Source organism: Fringilla coelebs, assembly GCF_963513975.1.
Source record: "Fringilla coelebs genome assembly, chromosome: 4".
NCBI lineage: Eukaryota > Metazoa > Chordata > Aves > Passeriformes > Fringillidae > Fringilla > Fringilla coelebs.
Window position 1 is genome coordinate 66,097,593 of NC_140032.1, and position 26,626 is coordinate 66,124,218.

At 41.6% G+C, this 26,626-nt stretch overlaps 1 protein-coding gene across 2 annotated transcripts; it reads right to left on the reverse strand.

Annotated features, from left to right (window-relative positions):
* On the reverse strand, positions 1 to 26,525 carry LARP1B (La ribonucleoprotein 1B). 2 transcript variants are annotated; one of them, XM_084204907.1, is made up of 19 exons: positions 26,115 to 26,525; positions 18,963 to 19,024; positions 18,199 to 18,258; positions 16,221 to 16,389; positions 14,681 to 14,824; positions 12,498 to 12,641; positions 12,225 to 12,393; positions 8,286 to 8,430; positions 7,893 to 8,067; positions 6,900 to 7,072; positions 6,361 to 6,732; positions 5,386 to 5,506; positions 4,656 to 4,861; positions 4,160 to 4,266; positions 3,529 to 3,683; positions 3,076 to 3,220; positions 2,488 to 2,597; positions 2,144 to 2,271; positions 1 to 1,938 (listed from the first exon to the last, which is right to left on the reverse strand). In XM_084204907.1, exons 1-19 carry the CDS (start codon positions 26,335 to 26,337, stop codon positions 1,741 to 1,743), a joined length of 3,006 nt encoding a protein of 1,001 aa, XP_084061033.1. In that variant the 5' UTR covers positions 26,338 to 26,525; the 3' UTR covers positions 1 to 1,740. The 2 variants fall into 2 exon arrangements, with proteins under 2 accessions (XP_084061033.1, XP_084061034.1); XM_084204908.1 differs by having other exon boundaries at positions 3,529 to 3,686.
* Positions 26,526 to 26,626: the final 101 nt, after the last annotated feature.

Sequence of the window (26,626 nt, forward strand, 5' to 3'; positions counted from 1 at the left end):
TGTTGTTTTTATAAAATTTTTCAAGATATCACAAAATTACACACACTAAAAGCTTAATCCGCACATTTTCCAATGAAAAATTGAAATATCTTAAATTTATTACTCGTATATACAATTTCAATCCAAATTTACATTCGCATTTTCATGGGTAGCAAAAGGCATGGATCAAACACAGGATTGAGATGTGTCACTTCAGCATATTTATAGGATATTTACTTCAAATCTTGGTATGTGTTCATTTAAATTTATTTAAGAACAGGCCACTGACAAAAGGCTGGATTTTGTGCTGAAATGGTAGAAACTGTGGGGAAAGTCACTGCTACCATCCACTCCTTTCAATGCAAACATCCATCATTTGTTTCAGTGAGATTCACAGCACAATGACTGAAAAATTAACAGATTCACTATAACCTCTGAGAGCTGTTAGTTTAAAGCTCCATCTATGGCTGTGCAGTCAGTTTAAGGCATCTGTGCTAGACATCACTTTGTAACTTTTTCTTTTTTTTAATTAACTGAAGTAATTCTGCAGTTAACTAACCAAAAGCTGGAATTCCTCTCACCTACCCCAGAAGAGAAGTTATTCACTTGGTTCTTCTTGAGTCTTTAAAAACAAAGTAGTGAAGTTAATAAGACATGACAGGTTATAAACATCCCCCTCTTTCAGCTACAAAAATGGATTTGTATTTGAGTAACTTACATTCAGTGAAATTGTCTTTAGACCTGTTTGAAATCATTTAGGCTTAGCGAGCACAATTTAAGCAGAACTTCATTCAGATATTGCAAAACAAAGCAAATTAAAATTAAAATTTACAAGGAATACTTCCTTTCCCTCCAAACTAATTATTACTTGAAGTATGGAGAAAAAATAAAATTCAAAATTATGCCTCTCCTGCTAGACTTCATAATCATAAGAGAATTCAAATGAAGACACCTCTCAAGCCCAGAGTATGAATAGTTGGCTATTCTAACAATCTGCACAAACTGTAGATACTGAATGTTAATTTAAGACACTACGAAATCAAAAGCTCAATTTTCCCCTGTAGTTTTCTGTTGCTTGAGTTATTAAAGAACCAGCACTGAAGGAAATACCTGCAAGACTATCCCAGTTATGTCCACTCAAACTCCATACTTAATAAAACACTAACTATGGAGACCCTGAAAAAAATAGAAACTCTATCTTTAAATAGAATCCAGAAATGCAGTTTCATATACAGCTGCATGTTCTCGAATGTGCTTTTGCAGAAAAACATACTTTTTGATAGTTAGCCTTGAAAGCAAACCTGTCACATAGATCCTTCCTTTCCATTTAATATTCTACATATAATCTTTTTTTTTTGCTTTGGTAAAATACAAATAACAGGGAGATATGGGTGAGGAAAGCACAGTAAATAACATGGGTATACATCATACCTTTTTTTTAAGAAATCTGAGCTGAAATGTAAGGCATCCCTCGAAGTATTTTTTGCATATGCAAGGAATGCAGTTCTTTGTAAACAAAAGCTTGAGGAAAGCAATACTGAAGCCAAAGAATCTTCCCTAGCATCCTTCCAATGATCCCATAACCAAGAGCAACTCTCCTAGGGCAAGTGGTTTGGAACTATATCCTGTGAAAAAAGCATCCCATCCTTTGTCTTCCCATACATTTTTAATCACGTAGTAGAGACTGCCTCGCCTTGAAGATCTCCAGATTAGGGGAGTGATGCCAAAGTTGATTCTCGAGGGCACAAGCTCATCCAAAGTCTATTTTTCTGGTACATCACTTTCTATAGATTTTGTGGCTTGCACAGTATTCCCACAGGAAACGCTTCCCAGTGCCCAGGACTGACAGGCAGCGGCGGGTTTGGTGGCGGGAAGGGTTTTAGAAGAGTTGGGCTGATGTCTGTGGTGTCCTGAATCCTCACCTGATCTCCTCCTGCCAGATTCTTCACCAAGAGGAGGCTGAAAAGAAACGTGGGCAGCCTGTTAGGTGCTTTCCATAAAGCCAGGTATTTTTTGCCTCTCCACAGACTTGTAGGATTGAAAGGATTAGGCTCTTCAAATTTATCAGGCTGCCATTTCATGAAATCAAACACTGCTCTCAGATTACCTTGCAGTGAAAATATTTGTACACCAAATATTATTTAAAATAGGCATTGAAACTTACATCCACCCTGAAGTCCTCCAGTCTCTTAAATTTACTCAGGTATTCTTGCAGTTTGGGGTCAACAGCTGGAGTCTTGTGCTGAGAGTATTTTAGGTAAGCCCAAAATTTTTCCAGTCCATACAGCTGACCTAGTAACAGAAAAAGATAATTTTACTGCTTACAAAGGTCAGATTTAATTATAAACTTAATTATTCACTGGTAACTATATTTTTAAGAGAATTGAAGATAAAAAGAATATGAATAAAAGCTATTCTTGGTTAGTTAACAAGTCAGTGCCAAGGAACTGGGATTATCTTCAACTAATGTTACCACAGTGTGAGCAGTGACAGGCCTGTGATAATTACCAGCTTCATAGTCCCTCTTGGTTTCCTGTTGGAAATCCTCGAATATTTCTTTCCTGAATTTCTTTTCCAGGCCATAGCTGTAAAATCTGAACAAGCATTCCAAGCCGTACCTGGAACAGAAAAGGAGAGGTACAAAAATCCACCTTGTTTCTTTGGCTCAGAGAAATAGAGGTGGGGGAACTGGGTGGAAGGAAGGGAATTATATCCAAGAGCTGAAGGGCAGTGACTATTTCCTTTGTGGTCGTTTTTCTGGTATTTTTGTAAGGGAAGAACCAGTTTGAACAAGGAAAATGAGGTTTAAGAATGTCTTCACCTACAGAAGGAAGAATTTGAGGAGTGTTAGTACAGAACTGACTCGTCATGGTCAACAAGCTAGAGGATTTTGTAGAATTCACAACTGATTGCAGGTCAGGAAATGCTGCACAGTCTGCAAAGCACAATTATATACTGATTTTTGCTATTAAAGTAACTTACACACACCTCTATTTTAAAGATTTACAAAAAGTCAGAGGCAGTACTAAAAATGTTCACTGCAGACGTAAACTTCACAGTCATTGAAAGGAATGGTAAGGCCTCAGGATAAAATACCTGTAGTGTTCTTTTGCATCCTCTAGAGCAAGCTGTTTGAATTCTTCATACATTTTCTTGTTGAAGTGATCTCTCAGAAAAAAGGACCAGAAACGAAAAAGTGTGTTCATTTCTTGGGACTGGCCAATTCCCAACCGTTTCCTCTCTGGAAGAAAAAAAGAAAGGGAAGAACAAAATCACTATTTTAATTTTTCATCAGAATATTTTAAAGTGCCTTGTCTTTAGTAAAAAATCACACCAGATTTTCTGGTAACTTCAGATTTGAGGGTGATTCTTTTGTGAGGGAATGTAAAGTTAAATGGAAAGCAGAGGGTTCCTAAAACAGAGGCACCAAATAAATTTTCCTTGCCTTTCCCAAGAAAAATTAAGGATGAGGAACAATGGGAAGAAAAGTGGTATCAGACAACACCTGGAAGCTTCTAAAAGTTTTAGGAAGTGCATGGAGCAGCTTACCTGTCAAACACCTCCGCCGGTATTTGTGGTACACCTGCTGAGTAAAGCCATTTTCCTTTAACAGTTCGTGAGATGGGTGCTGGAATTTGGGAAGAGAATTTGGAGTACAGCCATAACCTGCCAGTGGAGCTCCTTCTGAAGGTGAGGCATTGGAACTGCTGGAGGAAAAAACCCAACATATTTGTGCCCTGTAAACAGAGCTTTTGTGCAGCATCAGTTCTCACCCACTCTGACCCACACAAGAGCTGAAGTATGGTCACCCGGGGACTGCTGCAGTGCATCTGGGTTTGGGTGCACCTCAGGAAAGTCAGATTTTGTGCCAGTATGTCAAAAATAAAACAGCTTTGGATAATAATGAAACATTACTGTCCTGCTTGATTTTAAATGGCCACTGAAGCCAACATCAGTGCCTCAAGTGACATTACTGCTGCTGTATCACAGATCAGACAACACTGTGAACACCAAGCAGCCTAGCTTGTTTCCAGACAGCTCTGTATTCTGTATTTTTGTCTTTCTTGATCATTCTTTTCTTGCTTCCATTGTATTTATAAATGGCCTTTTATAGCCTGCTTCTCCATTAGTGGTGAGAACTACCTGCCAATAAATTTTGAGTAGCAGCGACAGCATTTACCTCACAGAGGAAGTTCTTGGCCTGTGGTCTCTGGAATCCATCACCCAACCAACATGGCATTCCAAGGGAGGATTTGTACTGTGGCGAGTTTTTCTTTTTCTTGGAGCCTAAGAAAGTAAATGAAGAGTTTATTTCCCTAATTTGACTGCACTCATTGTCTCCCTTTTACAACAGAGATCTAGTAGTTTTCTATTCCGTTATCTAACAAGTTACAAAGTCACAAAGCACAGTTTCATAACCTGAAGATTAGTCTTATGTAACTAATCAAAAGTCTTAAGCATTACACTTCTTTCAGTAAGGACTTTCAAGGAAGAAGACTCAAAAAGCATTTCACAGAAATAAAAAAGTGAATATGAGAAATATTTTGGAGTTAAGCAACAGGAGTAGAAGCATTTAAATTTTTGCCTTTTCATTTTTATTAAACTGTACGCACAAACATGAGTTTTATAGGCTTTTGCTGTTTTGGTTTTATTTTTAAATATGTTTTTCCATTTACCTTTACATCAAAGGATCTTGCTTCTTTAACAACAGGGTAGAACCTGGGTGTTTTGTTGGGATCCTGGAGCCTTGGGGTGCGAGGTGTTCGTGGGATGAAGCCCGGGTGGAAACGGGGGGAATCTGGGACTGCTGTTGGCAGTGATCGAGCCATTCCTGCTGTGGGAAGAGCCTCAGCACTTAGGAAATTACAGGCCAGCTCCTCTGCTAAAAATGGAGGCAGGAAGGAGAAAGTGAGGTGGTTTTACTGAGCTACTTTACAGATGCTATTAGCATGTAACCCAGTAAATGTTAATAGTATCACTGTATCAGAAATAGCAGCAGAGATAAGATTTGGATGTTGTGACTGCTCAGTAATGGTATGATACAAGCAGTAAATTCTTCTAATCTCATTTCCTTCCATCCCTGTATCCCATAAAAAATGCTGGTTTCTATAAAATGTTTCACAGCTTCGGTTTAACTTTACACATTGTAAATTTCAAGCTAAACAAAGAGCACCTGGTGCTGGTGGAGAGTGACAACAAAGCAGAACAAGCACCAGCTTCTTGTCATTCAACTGAAACCACACTACCCAGGAACTGTTGGCAATTTGAAAAATTAGCAAAGAAAAAGCCCCCTCAGACTGCTGACTGAACCAAAATTAAAATACTGCACAGGCAGAAAGAGTCAAAACACCTACAGAGTTATTCTTTATTACAGGGATTCTAAAAAACAAATACTTTCATACTTACCTTTCTGTAAGCCTGGAGGTCTTGGAGGAACTTCTTGGGTTGGATCAGCAGTTTCTGGTGCAAGACTAACAAATTCGTCCTTATTAATGAGGTTCAGCTTCTTAAAGTTCTCAATCTCTTGCTGAATTAGAGAAAGCAAATTGTAAATGCAAAGCAGGGCAATAGATACCATCCTGAGAGACAGCTGCATTTCATGAAGAGAAAATAAGGCAGAACTGACACACAAGTACCCACACACCTGTATCAGGTGAGACATGCACAGGCTGGGCATGAAAAATCTCATCAATCATTGGCAAGTCCATCCCAACAACAAAAAAGGAAATATTCTCTCTAGCAGTTTGCTATTTCTCACAGTTCTCTTCATGTTTGCTGGTTTTCTTGGTCCATTCTAATCTGTATTCTAAATTCTACCTTTATTTCTTGCTCTTATTCTCAACAACCATTTCCACCTTTCTCATCTTGCTTTTCCATGTTCCATTTCCATGTTCCATTTGTCCATGCAGCTACTTTCCCCTCTTTGTGCACAGATGAAGCCCCTTTCCCTCACCACTCAGTGTTTAGGTAACTTCACTCTAACTATTGTTCTAACAAACTACAAGGCCAACAGAGCCTTAATATAAAACTATTTTAAAATTACTTCTTCTCATCATCTCACCTCTGACATGTACCCCCTTCCCCTCTGGGTAAAGGTTTGCAGTTGTTATGAAACAAACTACTCACAGAACAAGAAAACATTGGAAAATTTGAACCATCTCCAAAATGTTACAAAAAAATATTCATTCAGTGTTTTTGGTCAAGTCTGTTTTTTTGCAAGTCTGGCAAAACTTGAGTTTGCTTTCAACTGTAAAGACAATTCAGCAGATCTGCAAATTACTGTCACTTTACTATAGCATTTCACAACTACAGAAGGCTGAAATTAATTTGGAAACTGTTTGGACTGGCATGGTTTTCTAGTCAAAAATTAAAGAGAATTACCTTCATCATGGCATCATTTTCACTCTGATCCATCCACAAATCTTGTTCATAGTAGTACAAGCCATCATTAATGACTTTAGCGAGTTCTGATGTAATTTTTGCACGGCACACACGGTTGCCGGCGCGGTCTCCACAAGGATGTTTCTTCACAAATGGTGGTGTCTGTGTTACAATTAAAATCTTGTTTACATCCTGATCATCAATTTCATAATCAGAATCACTATCTGACCAATCAGTAAATTTATTTTTCCGACACTGATTTTGTTCCATCTCTTCATCAAACAAAAATTCAAGTTCTTCTTGTTCTTGTTCCTCCTGAGGTGGGGGTGGCTGGTGTTGATCTGGTGTTTGATCAGGTACAGGAGCAGTCTCCTAAGTTGGAAAAGGTTTTATATTTGAATTGGATAATGATTTTCCAAACTTTATTGCATTCTCAAGCACCACATATGTTAATATGTTTAAACCTTGGTTTATAGTGCAACCTCAAAGTTGGTTTTGCATTATTTATTTAGACATTACATAAAGGTTTTTGATTTTACCTTTAGCTTGACAGTGGATGCACGATGCCTCTTCTTCACTTCTATCCAAGGTTCAGAGTCCAAATCAGGCAAACTTGTAGACAGTCCTTTAGATATTGTCTGAAAATTATTTGATTCAGCATTTTCCTTTGGACTCAGAGGGCTCCCCACTCTTGGAGAACTTGGTGCAGACTCTAGCAGTAGAAAAAAGTAGTTCAGTTCCTGTTGTGCTTTGGTTCTATTTTGTTTGTTTTTCAAATGTTTCACTGGTCTTTCTTTTAACCACAGCTACCATTTTTCTACCTCTCTGGATAAATATAACACTGATCAAAGAAATTTTCATTTTTAAGAGACAGCTTTTCACAGTTCACTCAACATTTCAGAACAAAATCAATTCTAAGAACTTATTTCCATGGAAAGTTTCTTCATAGCCTGTGAGACATTACGTGTTGTTGAGGAGAAAAAAAAGAGCAGCATCATTAGGATCTTGTTTTCTCCATGTCATTCTCTAGCCCTGTGGATGGGTGCCTAATTCCATCTTCATTCTTCCCATTTAATTTCAGCCAACATTTTAGGAAAAGATTCCCTTGCCAAGGGTTGTCAGCAAACAAATGCATCTCCCTATTAAAAATGTGAATGAGTTTCCCATCCAAAACAAGGATGCCCCAAATAAAGAGTGAACTTCCAGCTGCCACAAAAATGAAGCAGAGTTTAGGACTAGTTTAAGATTACTAATTCCACTGTAGGACTAGTTTAAGATTACTAATTCCACTGTAGGACTGGAGCCCACCATCCTACATTGTGGAGAACAGTCACAGCCATAACACACAAGAGACATTTTTATCTACTTCACATCAGCCATGTGACTTGGCAAGTGCAAGGCTGGCAGCCAGAGCAGCTGAATAAACCATTACCAAAAGTACAACTTCTATTATGAAATCAGTATCATGAGGCAAATTTCCTAAGCTAGACAGACAGCCCTAAACTTATGTTTCTGTAAAAGAAATCCTTTACCAGTATGAGAGCCAAAAGTTTGGCCTGGTATGAATTCTGGACAATTGATGAGCTGAGAAAAGTCAGTTGGAGGCAGGTTGCATGGAGGAGGACCTGGAATTGGCCACTTTTCTGGATCAACCCTTTTTCTTAGTTTCTGATCCACAGTTTCAACTTCTGTGCTGTCCTTTAGAGCCTGTGTGACAAGCATAGAATAACATGAAAAACTATCAAAAAAGGAAAAAACAAACAAACCACAAAACACCAAAAACACCAACTTGGCCACTTATAGCCTCTTTATAGAATCCTTATCATTACAAACAGAAATTTTTCTTAACTTCATAGCTCTGAAGCTATGGCAGCACAGAATATACCAGGCAACTTTTCAAACACATCCCTCTGAATGATTTTTACCTCCAGAATGAGCGCGGCGTTCGTGGTCAGAGCTTGCATCCGACGGAAACTGGCGATCAGTGACACAGGCAAAAATCCTTGTTGGTCCATCTTCCTCCTCAGGAAGAAATCTCTCTCCAAATTTTCTGTGCTGAAATAATACTCACTGCAGAACGAAACACACAAACCTGAGCTTATTCTGTGGTTAAAGAAAATCCTAAAGCAGCAACCTAGATTCCTTGTTAAAGGCTTCCATTAAAAAAACCAGAGTATTTTGATATCAACAAAACCATTCTTCAGCAGAAGACCCAGAGAGCAGCAAGCATGCTCGACAGGTTAAGACAGATTTACGACTCAGTTGCAGCACAGAGGGGTAAAAATCAAAGCCTTGTGACATTTGCACAACCAAAAACTACTCTCCAGTTTTCCTTCAGCCACGCCCTCCCTCATTACTTACACGGACAGAAGGGAACAACACTGTCTTGGCCCCCAGAGAGATGAAGGACAAGCACTGCTCACAGTCAGAGCATAACTCATGTCCCACACAGCAGTACCAGTTCATCCTGAACTGCATCTTTTATTGTCCCAGTTTCCAGTGTGTTGGAAGGCTTAAGTATCCTATCTGAGTGCTGAGGCACAGATAGATACCCTGAACCATCAAGCATGCTTGTGGGAAGATGAGGAAACAAAACCAGTCATGTTGTATTTGGCATGAAACTGTAGCAAAAAAAAGGGCACAACAGTTCATGGAGGAGAAAAGCCTTAAAGAATGGATGATGTTGAAGGACAAGGACATCTCAGGAATCTGGTAATACCACAGAGACAAGGGACAAACAGCAGAAAGACAAATTTTCAACAATGAAGGCGCTCTAGGAAATAATCTGGGTGTCAAGATGTTTTAAACTTAGTGAAGACAAAAAGTAAGGAATTCAAATCATGATCTGTCACACAGAGCAAGGGAATGAGACATGGTCCTATGGAAAAGAATGGAAAACCCCCTCAATTTACATGACAACTGAAATCTAGGCCTTTCACAGAGCTTACACAACACAGCATGATTTTGCACAGTACATCCAAGGAAGACTAACTCCACATTCAGAAAAACACAGACTTCATGGAAAGCAGTTCAGATTGTATGACAAAAATAGAGGCAGCACACAAAAGAAAATGAGAGGGTATTAAAATGCTGAGGAAAAAAGCTGCACATGCAAATGTAAATAAAAAGATCATTCTACTTTCAAAAAAGAATAAAACAACAAGTGTCTCCACTGAAGCTGGGATCAAGGCCAAAGTCCCCAAGAGCAGGGCACTCTGATGCAATCACTGACCCAAGCAGCACCTTAATACCATTTCTTTCTCTAATTTTTTGTAGCTGAAGAAATTTGAAGGAAAAGCTTGCTCTATGAAACACACAGATGACACACACAGAATATTCTGAGCTGGAAGGGACCCACAAGAATCCTTGAATCCAGCTCCCAGGTGAATGGCCCATGCAGGGATGGACCCTGAGACCTTGGCAGTATCAGCACCGTGCTCTGACCAATGCTCAGCTCCAAGACAGAATGAATGTAAAGTCTCAATGCTGGACAAGACAGGACAAATGGAAACACTGCTATTAAACCAAAGCAAACAGAGAAGAGAACAAGGCTTTTGGAGAATTAAGCTCTTAGAGCCAAGTGTGATCAGTGAAGCAACTGGGCACAAAGAGATAGCTTCTTTCAAGAATATCCTGCCTACTGTCCTGAGCTGCTAAGTTCCTTTTCCCCTCCCAGTCTAGAAGATAAGCAAGCACAAATGCCATAAACCAACATTTTACTAGTGTTACCTTTACAATCATACAGTAAAGGTAAAATCCTGTAACGATTCACCTAGTTAAAAATTCCACAAGCAGAAATGGACAATGACTGAACTTGACTCAAACTGCCTCATTTGATGTCCATCACTCTAGAAAAAGGAATGTGAAAGACCATTAATGATAAATGAAGACAATGCACAAGTTTGCTCCAAGTAGAGGGACAAACCTAAACACACACACCCCCTCCAGCTTTTCTCTTCTTCCTTTTCCTGAGAGTCCCTTTCCTTATTCTTGAATTGATATTTGAACTTTTATTTGTTTATTTTCTAAAGCAAGAGGACTTTTTAAATAGAGTTCTGCTGCACCTTGCAGAACAAGGAGCTGCTAAGCACTGAAACCTTTCAGGCTGACAAATTTTAACCACAAATTGGGGTTAAAAACATAGAAGATATGCAATCTAAATATTACTCTCCTGTACATCGAGTGGTTCTAGGGACAAGCATAAATATCTTGATAGCAATGTGTTTCTTCATGTAATTACACATCAACTCAGTTGGAGAGTGTCTAATATTTTTCTCTATTAAGCAGGTGAGCTTTTAAAATTTATTCATCCAATAGGATTCAATCTCACTTCTTTAATATATCCTGATTTATCTTGGACTCCAATAGGAACTCTGGGACATAACAATTTTGTGTACCTTTATTCTGTATATACTTTCTTCTTTAGCTATAAAATATGAGAGTGACTATGCCAAATTATGAAAAGCAGACAAAGCCACCCCAATTTAGAGGGTAATAATAGGCAACTAAAGAATAAAGTCTGTTTCCCATCATTATTAATGTGATAAAAGAAGGGAATAAATAAAAAACACCTTGTTTTTTTGTCTAGGGAGAATAAAACTAGTGAAGTTCTGTTCTAAATCTGCTCAGGAATCTCCCTCTCATGGAAAGCAAACTCCAAAACCAAAAGCCTCAGGAGCTGACACCAGGCAAGCAACCGATGGCCGTGGTTACCCAGCCGTGCCAAGTCTTCTACCTGCCGACCTCTCGGTGCCAAAAGGGAATACCAATGGACCCACGAGTCAGATGTGACCAGTGCTGTAACTGACATTTTTCTCAGCAGAGGGGACATCATCATGTCCTACCTTAGCAGGTCTGGATTCTACACTGCATGCCCAGAAATCTGGCCAACAGTGGAGTGGCTGTGATCCTCCCCCACTTGTCTGAGGACAGTGAAGGCCGAATATCCTGACATGGGGGTACATGTCCACTGTCAGGTCTCATAGGGGCCTGGCAGCAAGAGCAAAAAAAGACTGCAATAGAAGTTTTGAAGTTGATAGCCACATGTCAGATACTTTCTGCCCTTTAAAGAGGCTTTTCTCTTCCTTTTTGCGTCAACTGTAACAAAAGAAGCGAGAATAAAATAAGCAAGTTGCTGTACGGAACACGAGGGCAATCAAAAACCACCACAGAGGCATCGCAGAGAAATGCAAGTACAGAGGATGAAATATCTGCCAGTGGTGGAAACTGTCTCTTTAAAATGAACTAGTGCTTTCCAGGCCCTTTTTGACTTGTCTCCTGGTGATAATCAGTCTTCCAGATGGTTTCTCATTGCCTAATGATATACACGAGAAAGTAAACATTTCAGATTATTGAAAAATCAAGTATCATTGCAAAACTACTCTCTCTCTCTCTCAGTTCCATGTTTCAGGTGAAACACACTGAAAACATCAAACTAACGAGACTTCTCAAAGTGAAATTGAGAGCAAATAGGGGAAAACATCACCCAAGAAGAGCTTTACAGGCAAACAGACCAACAGTACTCAAAAGCACAAGCTCAGAGACATCCATATCTCAATTACATGACAACATAAAGAGGGCTGTGTACCATAAATAAAGCAGTTATACAAGTTAGAGCCAGACTACAGCACAAGATGTAGAAACAGCTTCCTTTAAAACTCCTCCCCATTACTCAAGATTTTCCACCCACCAGTGAATAAATTCGAGCTGACACTAGTAATGGTTGAAGTTAACTCAAAAAGTTAAGCTGAGATCCCTTAATCTCCAATTTGACATGGATAGTAAGGATTCAACACAGCTTGAAATGAGTAATTTTATCTTAACTAGACCTCTGAAAATATTTACACGTTAAGCAACCTACTTACATTTGGTGTTTTATATATTCCTTGAGAAGTGCTTCATCCACAGAATACATCTGCACTCCTGTCCCATCACCATAGTAATAAATCACACCAGGGTTAAGCTCAGGCTGAAACACTTGGTCAATTCCTTCTCCGTACAGCTCTTGATAACCAACTGAATAGTCAAAGTTCACTTCAGCATGAAAGAGAACATAAAACAACAACATCAGAAAATGAAAACAACATCACAGCCCTAGTTTTGGTACTTTCTGCCAAGTGTCTGTTGGATTAGCATACTGCTGGGGTTTGCTCTGCCTCGTCCTCTTCCTCTGCTCCTCCCCCTTCCTCGGCCCCTGGAGAAGCCTCGGACGCTGCCGCCGTCGCTCCGCACGCTGCACACCTCGTCGTGGTCCTCCCTCTTGTCTCTGTCGCGGCGCCAGCCTCCAGGAGAACGAGAAAACACAGAATAAATACCTGCAATCACAAGGAAACATCCTGGGGGCTCCAAGCCCATGCCATCCGTGGTCCCTCGTGGCACCAGAGTTCTCAGCCTGAGCCCGGGCAAGCCACAGCCTTAGCCAGAAATGCTGAGACCTCAGAAGCTGAAGCTGCAGGAGAGGAGAGGAAAAGTGTGCCAGCCCTGCCAGAGGGTGAGGCAGGCAGCAGGGCTCAGCAGCAGGTGGTCATGGATGGACTGGCAGCCAATGCCAAATGCTTCTGAAGCAGCTGGATGCTGGGGTACCAGCTGTGGGTTTCTCTGGGTCTGGATTGAAGGTACATGAGATGGCAGCTCATGTTCTGACTCAGGCGTTTGTTATTTCTTATCAGTAAAACAGTCTCACTGCTGTGAGTTGGGCAGCTTTTCATTAGAAGGCATAAAATGGCCAACAATCTCTTGGTACAAGGCCTTTTAACACTAAACTATCCAATTAAGAACTGACAGTTGGTTATTTTCCCTTTTAACCCAATAACTGATCCCAAAGAGCCCCAGTGAGGACTTTTCTGCCCAATTACAAAATGCCACCCAAACCCACGAAGAAGAAGGAAGAAGCAGCATGAAGAAGAAACCCAGGACAACACCCTGTGCCCTCCATCTTGCTTCCATCCACAACACACTAAAAATCCCAAAACCCAAATTTCTCATCAAGTGATACACCCACACTGCTCTCTATAATCCATTTCACACTTTTGTGGATTTTAGGCTATCTTGAAGTCTAGGAAACTTTCTCCATGAATGAGGGTCTAACTCAGTGCTCCCCTGGGGGTCAGGGCACTCCAGAGCAGACAGAGAAATATTCCCAGTGCCCTGGGCTTCCACAGGTGGATACCCTGGTGCCAGCTCAGAGGTCACAGCACCCATGATCAGTTCAGGGATGGAAGGAATGATGACAACAGCTCAGTCTCCTCCTGTGGACAACTCCCACCGCTACTGGAGTGAGACAGGAATCACAGAATTGCAGAATGGCTCAGGTTGGAAGGATCCTTAAAGACCATCTGGTTCCAGCCACCCCTGCCATGGACAGGGACACCAGAGCTTCATTCAGCCTGCCCTTGAACACTTCCAAGGATGGGGCATCCACAGCTCTTCTGGGTAACCCTACTGGATCAAACTGAGAGCTGCTCAATTTAACAAAGGACTGACTAAAGATATGTACTAAAAGTTGTATTAAAAACCTTGGTTTAGCAACAGTTCTTAGTAAGCCCTACACATACATGCTCACACACTCAAGTCCTGTCAAATAGGGCTCTGAATTTACAGAGGATATAATCTGTATGTGTGTGGTTTTCAGTCATCCTAAGAAAAAACTGCTGAAGGGAATAGTGATAACTGGTAAAAATCCTCCCCCAGCCCTATCCATCCTTCAGACATCCAGATCAAACTCTTATATCCACGTTCCTAAAATGACTTCATAAATTCCCTATCAGTAGCATCCAGAATTTACTATAATGAGCAAACATTCAAACTGGGAATGTATACTGCAATTTTCAAACTGAAAACAACAAACTTCCACTCAGCCTAAGATTTGTGCCACCTCACCAGCTGTGTTCACAGCACCTGGGGACCAGAAGCAGCACCAGTTGTGGTGTTAGTACAGCTTTCTGCATAGCTGTGCTGAGAAATAGGTCAGGGAGCCGGGGGAATCGGCCCAGCTCAAAGGAAAAAACAACATCAGCAGAACTGCCAAAGCAGAGTTCAAAGTGTAGCTCCACAAGCAGCTGCTCTGGTAGCAACAAGCTGTGGGAATAGCAGCAGAGCAGGGCTGAGCAGACACCTTCTGAGGCTTTTCCAAACTTTCTGCATTGTAAAATTGTGGTGTGAGATGGTGAAGAGGAATATAATATAAGAATTCTATTCCTGCTGGTCACTGGCAAATATAAACACCAGGTTTTACCTAAACTTTGACACAAACCGCCAGCTCATGTGATGTTACACTTTATTTGCCACCAAGAGCAAGACCCAGAGAGTGAGAAGTACTTACTTCTTGCCTCATTCCTCCTGTTGTTATGAGGTATTAACTTGTTTGTTTCCAGCACAAATCTGGAGCTCGATCGAGAGCCTGCTCTGTCTTGACTGTCCGACCTCACATCGTCCAAGTGAAGTGGCACCCACTTCTGCTTGTTACCTTGAAAAGTTAATATATTACTCTTTATTATACTAATACTTGAGGTTTCAGCTCCTGAAAAGACTCCATAGAATTTTCCTTGTAAAACTAGCAACAGTTAATTTCAAATTTTAAAAGGTGGGAGAAGCTTAACATGTCAATTTTAAGATATTACAAATGACTAAATCAAAGCAGTAAACAAGAATTTCTGAAACTGAAATGAGACCTCAGCTAAGCTTCAAATACAAGAAATAAAGGCAAATGTTTTATTTAACGGCTTTTTAGATGCTCCATGATCAAGAATTTACATCAATGTCTACACATTACATCTAAGTGTTAAATACAGACAGTAAGTTCCTTGCTATATAACTTCACAGCTTGTATATGAAACATTGAGATTTAAAAAAACCATATAAAATTACCCACCATAATAAAGATTTCAATCCCAAATCATACAAGTTTTTCCTGAGAATCTAGCTGTGGTACTGTACTTTCACCTTGAGATATTCAAAGTTCATTCACATGCATCAAAAATCACTTTATTCTGTTTTATTTGCAGGCTGGCCTAAAGATCCACTAACAATTTATTTAACTACAATATTGATTGGCATTGTGGGATCCATTCTTTTGTGGCTAAGAAATATAAGCAAGTACATAAAATGTCTTCTCTGCACTGAGCGGGGGGAAACATGTTTTACCTGTGGAATGCTTTGCTTTAGATTTCCACTTAGACTGAAAAAATTTGAAGCAGTATAGGGTTTTTTTAATATATCTGTGTATATAGGAAGATTAATAAATCTGAACAGCAAAGGTCTTTAGGATCTGGAAGAACACCAGCAGGGAAGCAGGAAAAAGAAGCAGCTGATCCTGATCTTGAAACTCTTTCTGCTGTGTCTCCAGCCTATTCCAATCTCCTGACCAAACAAGGTCTGCTTCCCATTTTTAGTGTAACTGATTGGATCAAAAGGAAGCAAATAACCTGGTTTTGTTCTCAAATGATCACTTCAATGTGCAAACTAATAGTAGAGCATGAAAATGGAAGTGCTGGTGTATATGCAGTAACACACACACATATATATATTTTAAGTTAAATTAACACAGTGCTACCTATCAAGGGAAACAAAGACATCAGAGACAGAAATGGCTTGTCCAGCCAGGAAAAACTCTTCCAGAAATCCTCAGAGCTCCAAGGACCATCAGCAGAGCATGAGCTGCTCCTCCCCCTGAAATCTGACTGAACAGAAGGCTCCAAACCCTGAGGGAGGCAGCCTGGCTGAGGCTTCCATGCAGACACCAAAATATTCTGTATTCACCCAGCAAATGCACATCATGAGAAATTTTATTGAGTCACTCAGCTGTAATCAATGCAGCTGTATCAACAGTGACTTACTGCATTACACACAGTGCCTAAACTCACCTTTTTTCCTTTGGTTATTAGTTTGAGCTTCATCTTCACTAGTGTTATCTGCTGGGCCATCTGGCTTTGCCTCTGGATTGTCCTTGATGCCATTATTGCTTTTTTGATCAGATTTCTCCTCCTTTTCTCTTCTATTTGTTGGCTTCTTACTATGACTTCCAGTCTTACACTGTAAGAGACACAGGTAATTATTTCTGGCAGTACAGCTGCTGATAGGTGCACATTTCCTTCAGCTATTAAAATTCCTTTTTTATTACCTGTTCTCAGCCTCTTCAGCAGGGTGAACTTTAGGAATTGTCTTGTTTTGTAAGGTCTTTTTATAAATAGCTTTATTTTCTGCTAACGTGGCAAGAGCATAAAACGGATTTTTAGATTAAGAAAGTTTTTGGTTTTTACAGAAGCGTGCACAGCAATCATGACTTCAGGCACGAAACTTTATTTTATAGGGAAGAAAGAAAGAAATATTCTCACTAGGATCTACTGTTCAGAGTTATTATCTTTAAAAAGCTGGGCTCACAGAATCCTGGGAGGGAGGGAGGGAGGGAGGGAGGGAGGGAGGGAGGGAGGGAGGGGATTCTGCCCCGCTCTGGTGAGACCCCACCTGCAGTGCTGCCTCCAGCTCTGGGGTCCCCAACATGAAAATATGGCCCTGCTGGAGAGAGCCCAGGGATGGCCAAGGATGATGAGAGAGCTGAAGCTCCTCTCCCATGAAGAAAGCTGAGAGCTGGGATTGCTCATCCTGGAGAAAGGAAGGCTTCAGGGAGACCTTTCCATGGCCTTCAATGCTTAAAGGGGGATTACAAAATGGGGACAGACTTTTTAGCAGGGCCTGTAGCAACAGGACAAGGGGGAATGGTTTTCAAATGAAAGAGTTTCAGACAAGGTATAGGGAGAAATTTATCACTATGAGAGTGGTGAAACATTGGCACAGGTTGCCCAGAGAGGCGGTTGGATGTCCCTGGGACATCCTGGGAAACATTCAAGGCCACGCTGGATGAAGCTCACTTGATGAAGTGGAAGATTTCCCTTCCACTTGGGCTGGACTAAAGACCTTTAAAGGTCCCTTCCAACCCAAATCATTCTGTGATCAGATATAATTTTACCTGCAACATGAGAAGTTTTGCAGCCATTTCTGCTAAAGAGAAAGAATTTTTCTATGTTATGGAGACAGCTTTGAACCTGCTGGAATACATACAGCAGATACTGCAGTACTGTGCTCTAATTAATTTGAGCACAAAGCCTTCCCCTAGACAAATAAACTAAGTTCAAGTACAAACTGAATGTTAGTTTGTTTTACAGACACTACATGAATTTGGACCCTTTCAGCTATAAAATGCATGTTGTTGATCCCAGATGTTGTAGTTTTCTTGACCAAGAACACAGTGAAAGCACCACAGGGATGCTGCTGCTGCAGAGCTGCAGCACTGTGAAATGGCACCTCACCATTTGCAATAATCTGCGCTCTCTCCTTGTTTTAAATAGCATCAGAGAGGTCTAAAATACATTCTGCAGTTATCACTTGAGATAAAGGAGGATAATTTGACAGAACAGATGTTAGTTTAAAACCCAGAAAGGGAAAAATATATCAGCAGAATAAGATAATTAAGAATAACTAAATTGTGTTCAGACAGTGGGCACTCTGAGCCACAAGAGAGGGCAGCAGATTCACGACTCAAAAGGCCTTTTCATCTGTGCATAAACAGATGAAAACAGCAGAAAAGGTAAATGAAACTTTTTAAACAGTGGAGTTAAAAAATAAGGCATTATTTAATGCACATGTCCGTGGCACACCACTACCAAATTCCAATGCCAGTGCAGACAGTTAAGCACACATCAGAACCCTGAATTACTGACAAAGCTTCTACTGAAACCCTCCAACACTCAAAGCACAATCTGGGGGGTACAGCATGAAACAGGTAAGCCAACGTGGTTTAAAAAAAAAAAGGTAATAATCCTGAGGATTACAAAGGACACTCACTTCATTGTTCGCTATTTCGCTCGGGGTCGGCCAGCTTGCGATATCGCCCAAATCATCGGCCTGCAAGGGTGACAAACAGTTTATATTCCTTCCTTGACACAGCAAAGATGTCAGTCATGGCTCAGAGAGACAGACTAACCCCTGGAGCAGAGCTGTCACAAGTAGCAATTTTAAAAAAAAACCCAAGAAAACAAGCACACAACTTTTGAAAGAGTTCTGAGCTCACATCAGACCATTGTCAGATTAAATGCTGTCCTACACATATGTGATTAAAAGGTGTCTACTGCTCAAGGCTTTCAGTTTTTTGAAAACCTTGACAGCTATTCAACAACCTAAAAGGGGTGGCTGTACAAACTATTAGGAATTTAATGTTTCAATAAAAGGACTCGCTGTCTCCTGTTGCAATGGTGACTTTATGCACATAAAGGATGCTCACCACATAAGATGCAAAGAGGATCTCCAAAACCAATCTAGCATCACTTGTGCTCGAGTGATGCTGGTTTTTTGCAGCCCTTTCACATTTTTATGCAATCCCACTGATTTTTTCAACAATAATGCCTTTCCTTATCCCTCATCCATACACCAATTTAGCAACTCTCCTAATTTTAATTTCCTTTTATTTAATTTGTCTCTGTTTTCGAAATTGTCTATTACCAAGGCATAACATAACACTTCTGGTTGGAGCTCCAAAATATCTTCTATCTTTTTATTAGGGCACTATCAGCTATTTATCATACTGAATATTTACAGGTAAAAATACAGACCTTGCTGCTTTTTCTTGTCCTGGCTTTTCCCGCTTTTATCACTTTAGTGGAATTTTGTAGTTCTGAAAAGGAAGAAAAACATTTTCAGGTGAAGAATTAGGCTGCACTTTTAAATGAGCAAGGCAGGTGTGTGTTAACAACTCTGCCATGCTCTATAATACTACACCAAAGTGTTTCTGAGGGCTTGATATCAAAGTCAATGAGCTTTTTTTTAGTGAATAAAGTCACTAATAGTACATGACACTGAAAACTCACATGCATAATAAGGGGCAAATCCTCTTGCATACCACATGTACAAGATGCTGCCTTACTCTGTATTTAAGCATTTTTTTTCAACTAAGAAGTTAAAATGCTGGTATTTTAACCTAAGAAGTGGCTAAGAAAACCCCTGATACACATTTAATAAGTCCTCCTATTAAAAGCTACATTTATAAGGCAGAATTTATGAAATATATAATTATGCAAGTAAGGGGGGGGAAAAACAAAAACAATTATATATTCCCAAATTCCTAGTAACTTTCTTTTCTAAGTAATTACTCAGATGCCAAATAGAGTTTAGCCATATAGCTCAAAATCAAACCAAAGTAAAAAAACAAACAAACAAACAACAAAGGAAAATATGCAAAGAGAAAAATACTACTTAGTTAAAGCCTAAGCATTATAATAATGATCCCATCTGATCTCCTCAGCAGGAGGAAACCATCTCTTAATTTCTTCTGTTCAGCCCTGGCTCTCCCAGTGCACGCCTTCCCATCCAGATGGGAGTCACAGGCATTCCTTGAAACCTCCCATTTGGTGTTTTATTGCAAGACAAGCTTGAAACACTGAACGTGTGTGAAATCACAAGTGGATTATTTTATACAGGGATAACATCACCTCCTCAGCCCTTATCTCTTTCACATCCAGTGACTAATCTCCCTTATCAGGGCTCCACACTGGGAGCCCCACCCTTGTGCCCCAGTGACTCTGGAAAGCCTCTCTGCTTCCTGGAATACACAGAGAACGTTACAAGCACAAACTAATGCTCACTCCACATTCCTGCCTCAGTTTTAATTTCATTTCTAGCCATAGAAATGATGAATTTCATGGATGTGCTTCTTACAACTTGGACATCTCACCAGACACGAATCCAGTGAATCCTGGCCACCATTTGCCAGCAGGTTTCTGCCTCTCCTACAGATCTGCTTCTTAAAACAAAGACAAAACACACATCTCAATTTACTTCAGACTGAGAGCTTTAAGAAACACACAGTGACCACGTAACCCTAATTTTCACTTGCCACTCAGTAGTAAACTAATTACCCTTTTACAAAACAAGACAAACAACTGCAGGGGTGGAGCAGCAAACAAATTTGTAATTCTCTCCAAGAGAGCTGCCAATTAGCCACGCAGGTAAACTGAGTGGGCTGTAAACACACATCCCTGTCCAATTACCTGACTGAAGCCCTTTTTCCACCTGACAGCACTTTTACTGAAATTGCTGCTGAAGGACTGTTCTGCCAGAACTGCTGCTCTGTGTGTCAGCAGGGCGTAGCGAGGCACCCACAAGTGCAAGGCTCATTGTTGCTGCACTGTCTTAGTCATGGGATATAATTTATTCCAGGTGGCAGGAAAAGCTATCTGAATGGAGCAGAATGAGACCCAACTCGTTTGAAGGAATCTCTCTTATCTGAGTGGAGTAATCCAAGACTTGGAAGATGCATTTGCAAGCTAAACAAAAAGAAAATATTGGGCAATGCACCTCCTGGTGGATGATGCCCTTTTGGAACTCAAAGGGCTTGAGATTTCATCTCACTCTGTGCTTCCCCACCTCCACAAAGTTCCTTGTCCTCCCAAAAAACCCATGCAGAAAACCAAATTTACAACCAAATTTACCAACAGGTCCTTCCTGGCCAGCTTTCTGGGGCTTATCACGTGGGAGTTGGACTTCAATGTGAAGCATGAAAGGGAAGATAAAGGGGAAGGAAAAAACAAGAAGGAGGGTGGGAGAGTAAAAGAACATAACATGAGATCACTGAAAGGTTTTTACTCAGCTCACACCTGTTCTGTTGTCATCAACAGGCCTAGAACCACAAAACACTTGAAAAAGCATCTGGACACAGGTAAAACACGTGGTCAGATAAAAGCCCCCAGCTTAACATCACCCTGGGGTTTGGTTCTAACATCCCATAACAGCACTGGGTACCCCAAAATGGCATCTTTAGTCCAAATAAACTATTTCACTTGTTAATTCCAACACAACTGCATTAAAATGGTTTATTCTGTGATATGCTGCAAGGAACCTGTTAATAAGTGGTGTGCTGAGCTGATGAAAGAATTCTCTGATCTTCAATGATTTTACTCACTGGGTTTCAGAGTTTTGAGGGTGTGAGAGAAATAAATAAATAATGAATTTAAACTGCCTCAAGGAAAAAGCAGTTTAATTGCCAATGATCATCTTGCAATCACTGAACTCCATCTAGTAGATATAGCATTCAGATGAAAACAGAAATCAGCCTCCAAAGCCATTTTTATTAGGGTTCTTCCAAGTTTCCTAACAGACCACATCCTAACAGGAGGCAGTTCCTGCAGAAAGACAAGGCTGTACAAGCATGCCATGAGCAGCATGTCAAGATAAATGAAACAACAGGTCTGAAAAATGAAAGATGAATTCTGGAAGCACCAAAACTGCTTGGGGACAACAGCAATAGAGAAGGAAAAGCAAACTGGATGGCCGAGGAGCAAAGTTTGTACAGAAGATATCTCACCAAAATACCCCTGATCACAACCACCATAGGGTCACAAGACAATAGGATCACAAGTAATAGGACTTCAGAAAGGATGGTTTGAAGATCTGCAAATCAATAGCCAGCAAGTAATTTTTTCTGATGGAAAGAGAAGATGATATTGCCAATTTCTTCTAAAAGCCAAGTCCATTAATATAGGTGGAATGCATTCTGATTTTTGATACAAACACTGTTTATGCTGTGAGGCTTTCTAGACAATAGTCAGGTTTTATTTTTACTTGGACTGCAGGTGTGCTCTCTTTTGTGAAGGAACAGCACCACATAAATACCAGAAGTGCTTCAGGGAGCAGATAAAATCACCCAGCTCTTCAAAACTTAATTGGAGCCTGTGTTGAAGTTGTACAATATTTTCTTTCAATGCTCAGTTTGAAAGCTGATCATATATTCCATTTTTAAACAAGGTGAGCTATGCTTATATCTATTGTTTTATAACAGATGGATTATTGTAAATGCAACAAAAATTATCCCTTGGAGAATATAATTAATTAAAATCCAGAGCATGGATCAGAGAAGAGATTCTGCAAAGCAATAAAAAAGAATCCTAATTGCTATCCTAACATTCTGCCCTACAGGAATTCTAGGATTTTATAGCAAGAACTTCATTAGATTGTCAATCTCCACAATATTTGAACAATTAACCAAGGCAGTGAGTTATGACACCTGCATCCTTCCACCTATTTATGCTCAAAACCCCATCAATTTTTCAACACAACAAGCAACAGGGGGGGAAATCCACAATCTATAATTGATTCATCATGATTCTATTTATTTTCCTTACATTTAATTTCTCAGTTCCTCTTTTCCTTAGCTTCTTCATAGAAAACTGCAACCTGTGACTCAATTTTTAGCAAAGTTTTCATGGTTAAATGCAGCACATGCCATAGCACAGGGAGGTGGGTTTCAGTTTCATAACAAGTCTCCAGTTTAGAAACAAAAATCCCAGACAAAAAACAGCCACAGAAAATTACATGTGCTGTTATGTACAACTAAAATACAGGCAGCAGCTTTGCATTGATAACATTTTTAATCCCTTTAGGGTTGGAAAAATTGTCAATGCTGAAACTTGTAATAATGCTTTGAATAATTTTAGGCACTGCTATTAAAACACTCCATGAATTCAGAAGAACTAATGAGAACACCTGACTTAAATACACCCAAAAGATTTGATAATCAGATAATTTATGAATTTGCTCATCTAAGTTTTGCTATTCCTAGCAACACAGTGTATCTTCACCAAACTGTACCTTTACAACCTGTTTTCCTATCAGGCTAAAGCAAATGATTTATACAATGGCACTACAGTGAAATGGTTCTGCTACCAAAATATCAAGCAGATAAAATAACTAAAATAAACACAATAAGCACAAAATAAAAGAATGAAGTGTGCACTTATTTTAATTAACTACATCATTCAAGCACACGCTAATAGGCAAACCCACTTCAACCACTTCAGTAGCACAAGTATTTTGCTTCACTGAATATCTTCATGAATTTCATGAACAACTTTTAAATAATCTTCTAATAAGTCATTAGAGACCCATATCATCTATACAAATCACACGAAGATTTGAGAACTTGTCATTCAGATCCCTTTTTTGCAACCCCACAAAAAGGGCAGTGCTAAAGGTTTCACCAGATGAAGAGGTGGGAGAACTTTTGAAATAAAATTATTTCAGCCACTCAATCCTGGGTGATTTTTTTTTTTTATGAGGAGGATGGCAAACTCACAGTTTCAGCCTAAAGAAGTGAGGACTTGCTGCAATCCATTGGCTTGGCACTCCAAGGGAGGAAGGCACATCTCAGAAGCACCTTCCATCACCTGGCAGCCTCTGTTGAAGCTCACTCCATCCAACCATGATCACCAGGATTAGAATCATGGAAAAGACCTCCAAGATCATCAAGTCCAACCTTTGACCAAACACCACCTTGTCAACTAAATCCTGGCACTGAGTGATTCCTTGAACCCCTCCAGGGACTGACACTCCACACCTCCCTGGGCAGTGTGTTTCAAAGCTCAACCACTCTCTCAGGGAAACAATTCTGCATTTTATACCTGATTTGAGTCTCTCCTCACAAATTAAAAGCAGATGAGGATGTAAAAGTAGCTTCTGAAGTTATTCTGCTTAAAAGTGAAGTTTAATGCAACTCTTGGTCAGAAATACTGAACTGTGGTGACAAACACACCATGAAAAGTTCAGGTGTGTTTGCACCGGGTGTTTGGTTTACTGCAATGACTAAAACCCACTAAGGCATCTGAGACAAAAATATAATCAGTTCTAGTTACAACACTAGTTACAAATACTTTAGCCAAAATTTTACATTTTCCTGGTAGTATCAGGTGACAATTACAGTTTGTTTCATAACAAGAGCCAGGTTTGCCTCTATCACAAACCAATCCCACGCTAAATTGAAAGTCCAAAGATGACAGGCTGGAGCCAATTTTCTCAAGTCTGTAACTATCACTGAACATACCATAGGTGCAGGTCTCAGGAAACTTTTAACAAATTACACCAGGATCAACAAGTCTAGCAGGATCCAGTCCCTGCTTTGATGTGAGATCCTTTTACATTTTATTATCCTCTTTACGGATAGTTCTACATTCCATCCCAGGAGTATTTCTGCTCATCCACTTATTATTTCACATGACTAATTTCCATACTACAACATTCATAAGGGCCTAGTGTGACAGATTTTGCTTTGCCAACGTGCAATTAGTTTCTTCAAAATACATCCCTTGTTGCGGGTGGAGGCACATGGCAATTTCTTCCTTCAAACAGCCAGGAAGGATCAGCTGCTTTGCCTTTTACAAGGGTAAGAATGGTGGCTTCCTCACAGTGCCTCTGCTGGTGGCCAAACCAAAACACACACCCTGGTGTGTGTTCTTCACCAGTGCCACTGCCAGCAACGCTGACTCCCTTATTTGCTCAGTTACACACCTGGCTGCTGAAAATTATGTTCTAGTACGACTCCTTAGCTTAATTATTAATTCCATAAATGGCAGGCACAACTTCTTGCAGGAGAAAAACAATATAAGGCTCTCCAAAATCATGAAATGAAGCAGATGAGGCACACAGTGCACTGCTTGCTGCCTCCTCCTTCCTTCAACAGCTATTTGTGTGTTTTACCTCTGCTGGGAAAGCAAACTTCACAGAGGTGAAGCACTCAAGGTGCTAACACAACAAAAGCAGCTTTCCCACTGCTTCTGATGCAGCACTGTTGCTATTGCTGCCACAGCAAGGCAAACGAGTGACAAGTCCCCTTTCATGCATGAAGCAGACCACAAGCTTCTGCCCAGCCAGCTGGATTTTGGAAACTGGGCACAAACAGGTACTTAGGAGAGCGTCAGTACACCTAAACAAAACAGTGCAGATAATAAAGGTGGGTATATATATGTTGCCAAAAGTTCTGCTCTTTAGACAAGTAGAGATTTTGTGGTCTGGAATGCGGTGTCTGTTTGTATGACCTGTATACTTGAAACTGTAAATTATATATTTCTCTTTGTCGAGGAAGTACGTGTTTAATTCAAGGATAAAAGTGACCGAGAGATCACAAAAAAGGTTTGTCAGGTGCCCTCGGGAGCAAGTGCTGAGATTGAAATTCTCAGGAAGCACTGGTTGAAGTATTTATTTTGAGGTCAGCAGTTTACTTGCAGCCAAGAACAATACTCCAAGAAGCTACAAACTTCTAGGAACTCTTTGCTGGCCTAAGCACAAAGCCTGACAATTTCAAGTTAGGTCCTTGATGACCAGCTTTGTAAAGCCATATGCCCGTTCAGTCAGCGTGGTGCCCATAAAGCAGCTTTATCTTCCATGTAGTGATTTAAGGCCAGGAAATTATCCCGTGGCTCCTCTCCCTATGTAAACACACCAAATCCCAACAGCGAGCGAACCGTCCGCTTTGGTCAGTGCTTGGAACCTCCGCAACCCCATCCTGCAAACCAAACCCAGCTAACGGATCCTTCCCAGGGCCTTGCCGCACAATCAGCCAAAAAAGAGCTGCGGCAAAGCGGCGTTTCTAAAGGAGGCTAAACGAGACGAGCGGGCGAGCAGCGCTTTTTGCGAGCGCCAGGGGCCGGCAGGAGGTCACCGCCGGCCCGGGGTGGCCGCTCGCAAGCCCCGGGACCCGCAGGCAGCCCGGCGCTGCCGTCCCCGGCCGTGTCCCCCGCCCCGAGCGCTGCCTCCCGTGCCCATGTATGTCAAAGCCAGCGCGCCCGGCCCGGCTCCGGCCGCGCTGCGCTGCGCACGGGCCCGGCTCCGCGGCCGCCGGCAAACACGCGCTTTTCCTCCCGAAAAACGCCAAAAAAAAAGCAAAACCAAAACCGCCCCGGTGCCATCGAGGCGCCGCGCACACGCTCCCGGCCCCGCACCTGGTTCCTGCGCTCCGAGCCGCCCGTCCGGCCCCGCGGGCGGGGAAGGGCTGTCCCGCCGGGCTCTGCGCCGCGTCCACGCGTTCTCCTTGGGCGCCGGGGCTTCCCTGCTCCGGCCGCCCTCCTCCGCCACCTCCTCCCCGCGGGGCGAGCCGGGCTCGGGCTGCCGGGGCTCCTGGGCCGCCCCCCAGCCCCGCCGCTCCGACACCTGCGCCGCGGACATGCCCGGCCGTGCGCCCGCCGGAGGGGCCGCAGCCGGGGCGGCCGAGGCGAGGAGCCCGCGGCGGGGGAAGGGGAACCCGCCTCCTCTCCTCGCCGCCCCGCCCCGCAGCCGCTGCCAGCGCCCCCCGGCCGGGCCGAGCGCCGCCGGCTCCCTGCTGCCCTGCGGCCGCTCGCTCGCTGCCGCGGGGGGCGACGCGCGGAGCGAGGGACAGCGACAGCGACCGCGACCCGCCGGGGCCGCCGCCGCCGCCTGCGGAGGGACGGGCGGCGCTCCGGGCGCGCTGCCTCGG

Bases quoted from the DNA above. Each gene is read 5' to 3' on its own strand.
- LARP1B (XM_084204908.1), bottom strand. From the start codon at position 26,337: ATGTCCGCGGCGCAGGTGTCGGAGCGGCGGGGCTGGGGGGCGGCCCAG. The intron at 12,394-12,497 runs GTATGCTAATCC...TTCATGCTGAAG, and splicing joins AGGCAGAGCAAACCCCAGCA to TGAACTTTGACTATTCAGTT. The intron at 3,687-4,159 runs GTAAATGCTGTC...TTTTTCCTCCAG, and splicing joins CCAAGAACTTCCTCTGTGAG to CAGTTCCAATGCCTCACCTT.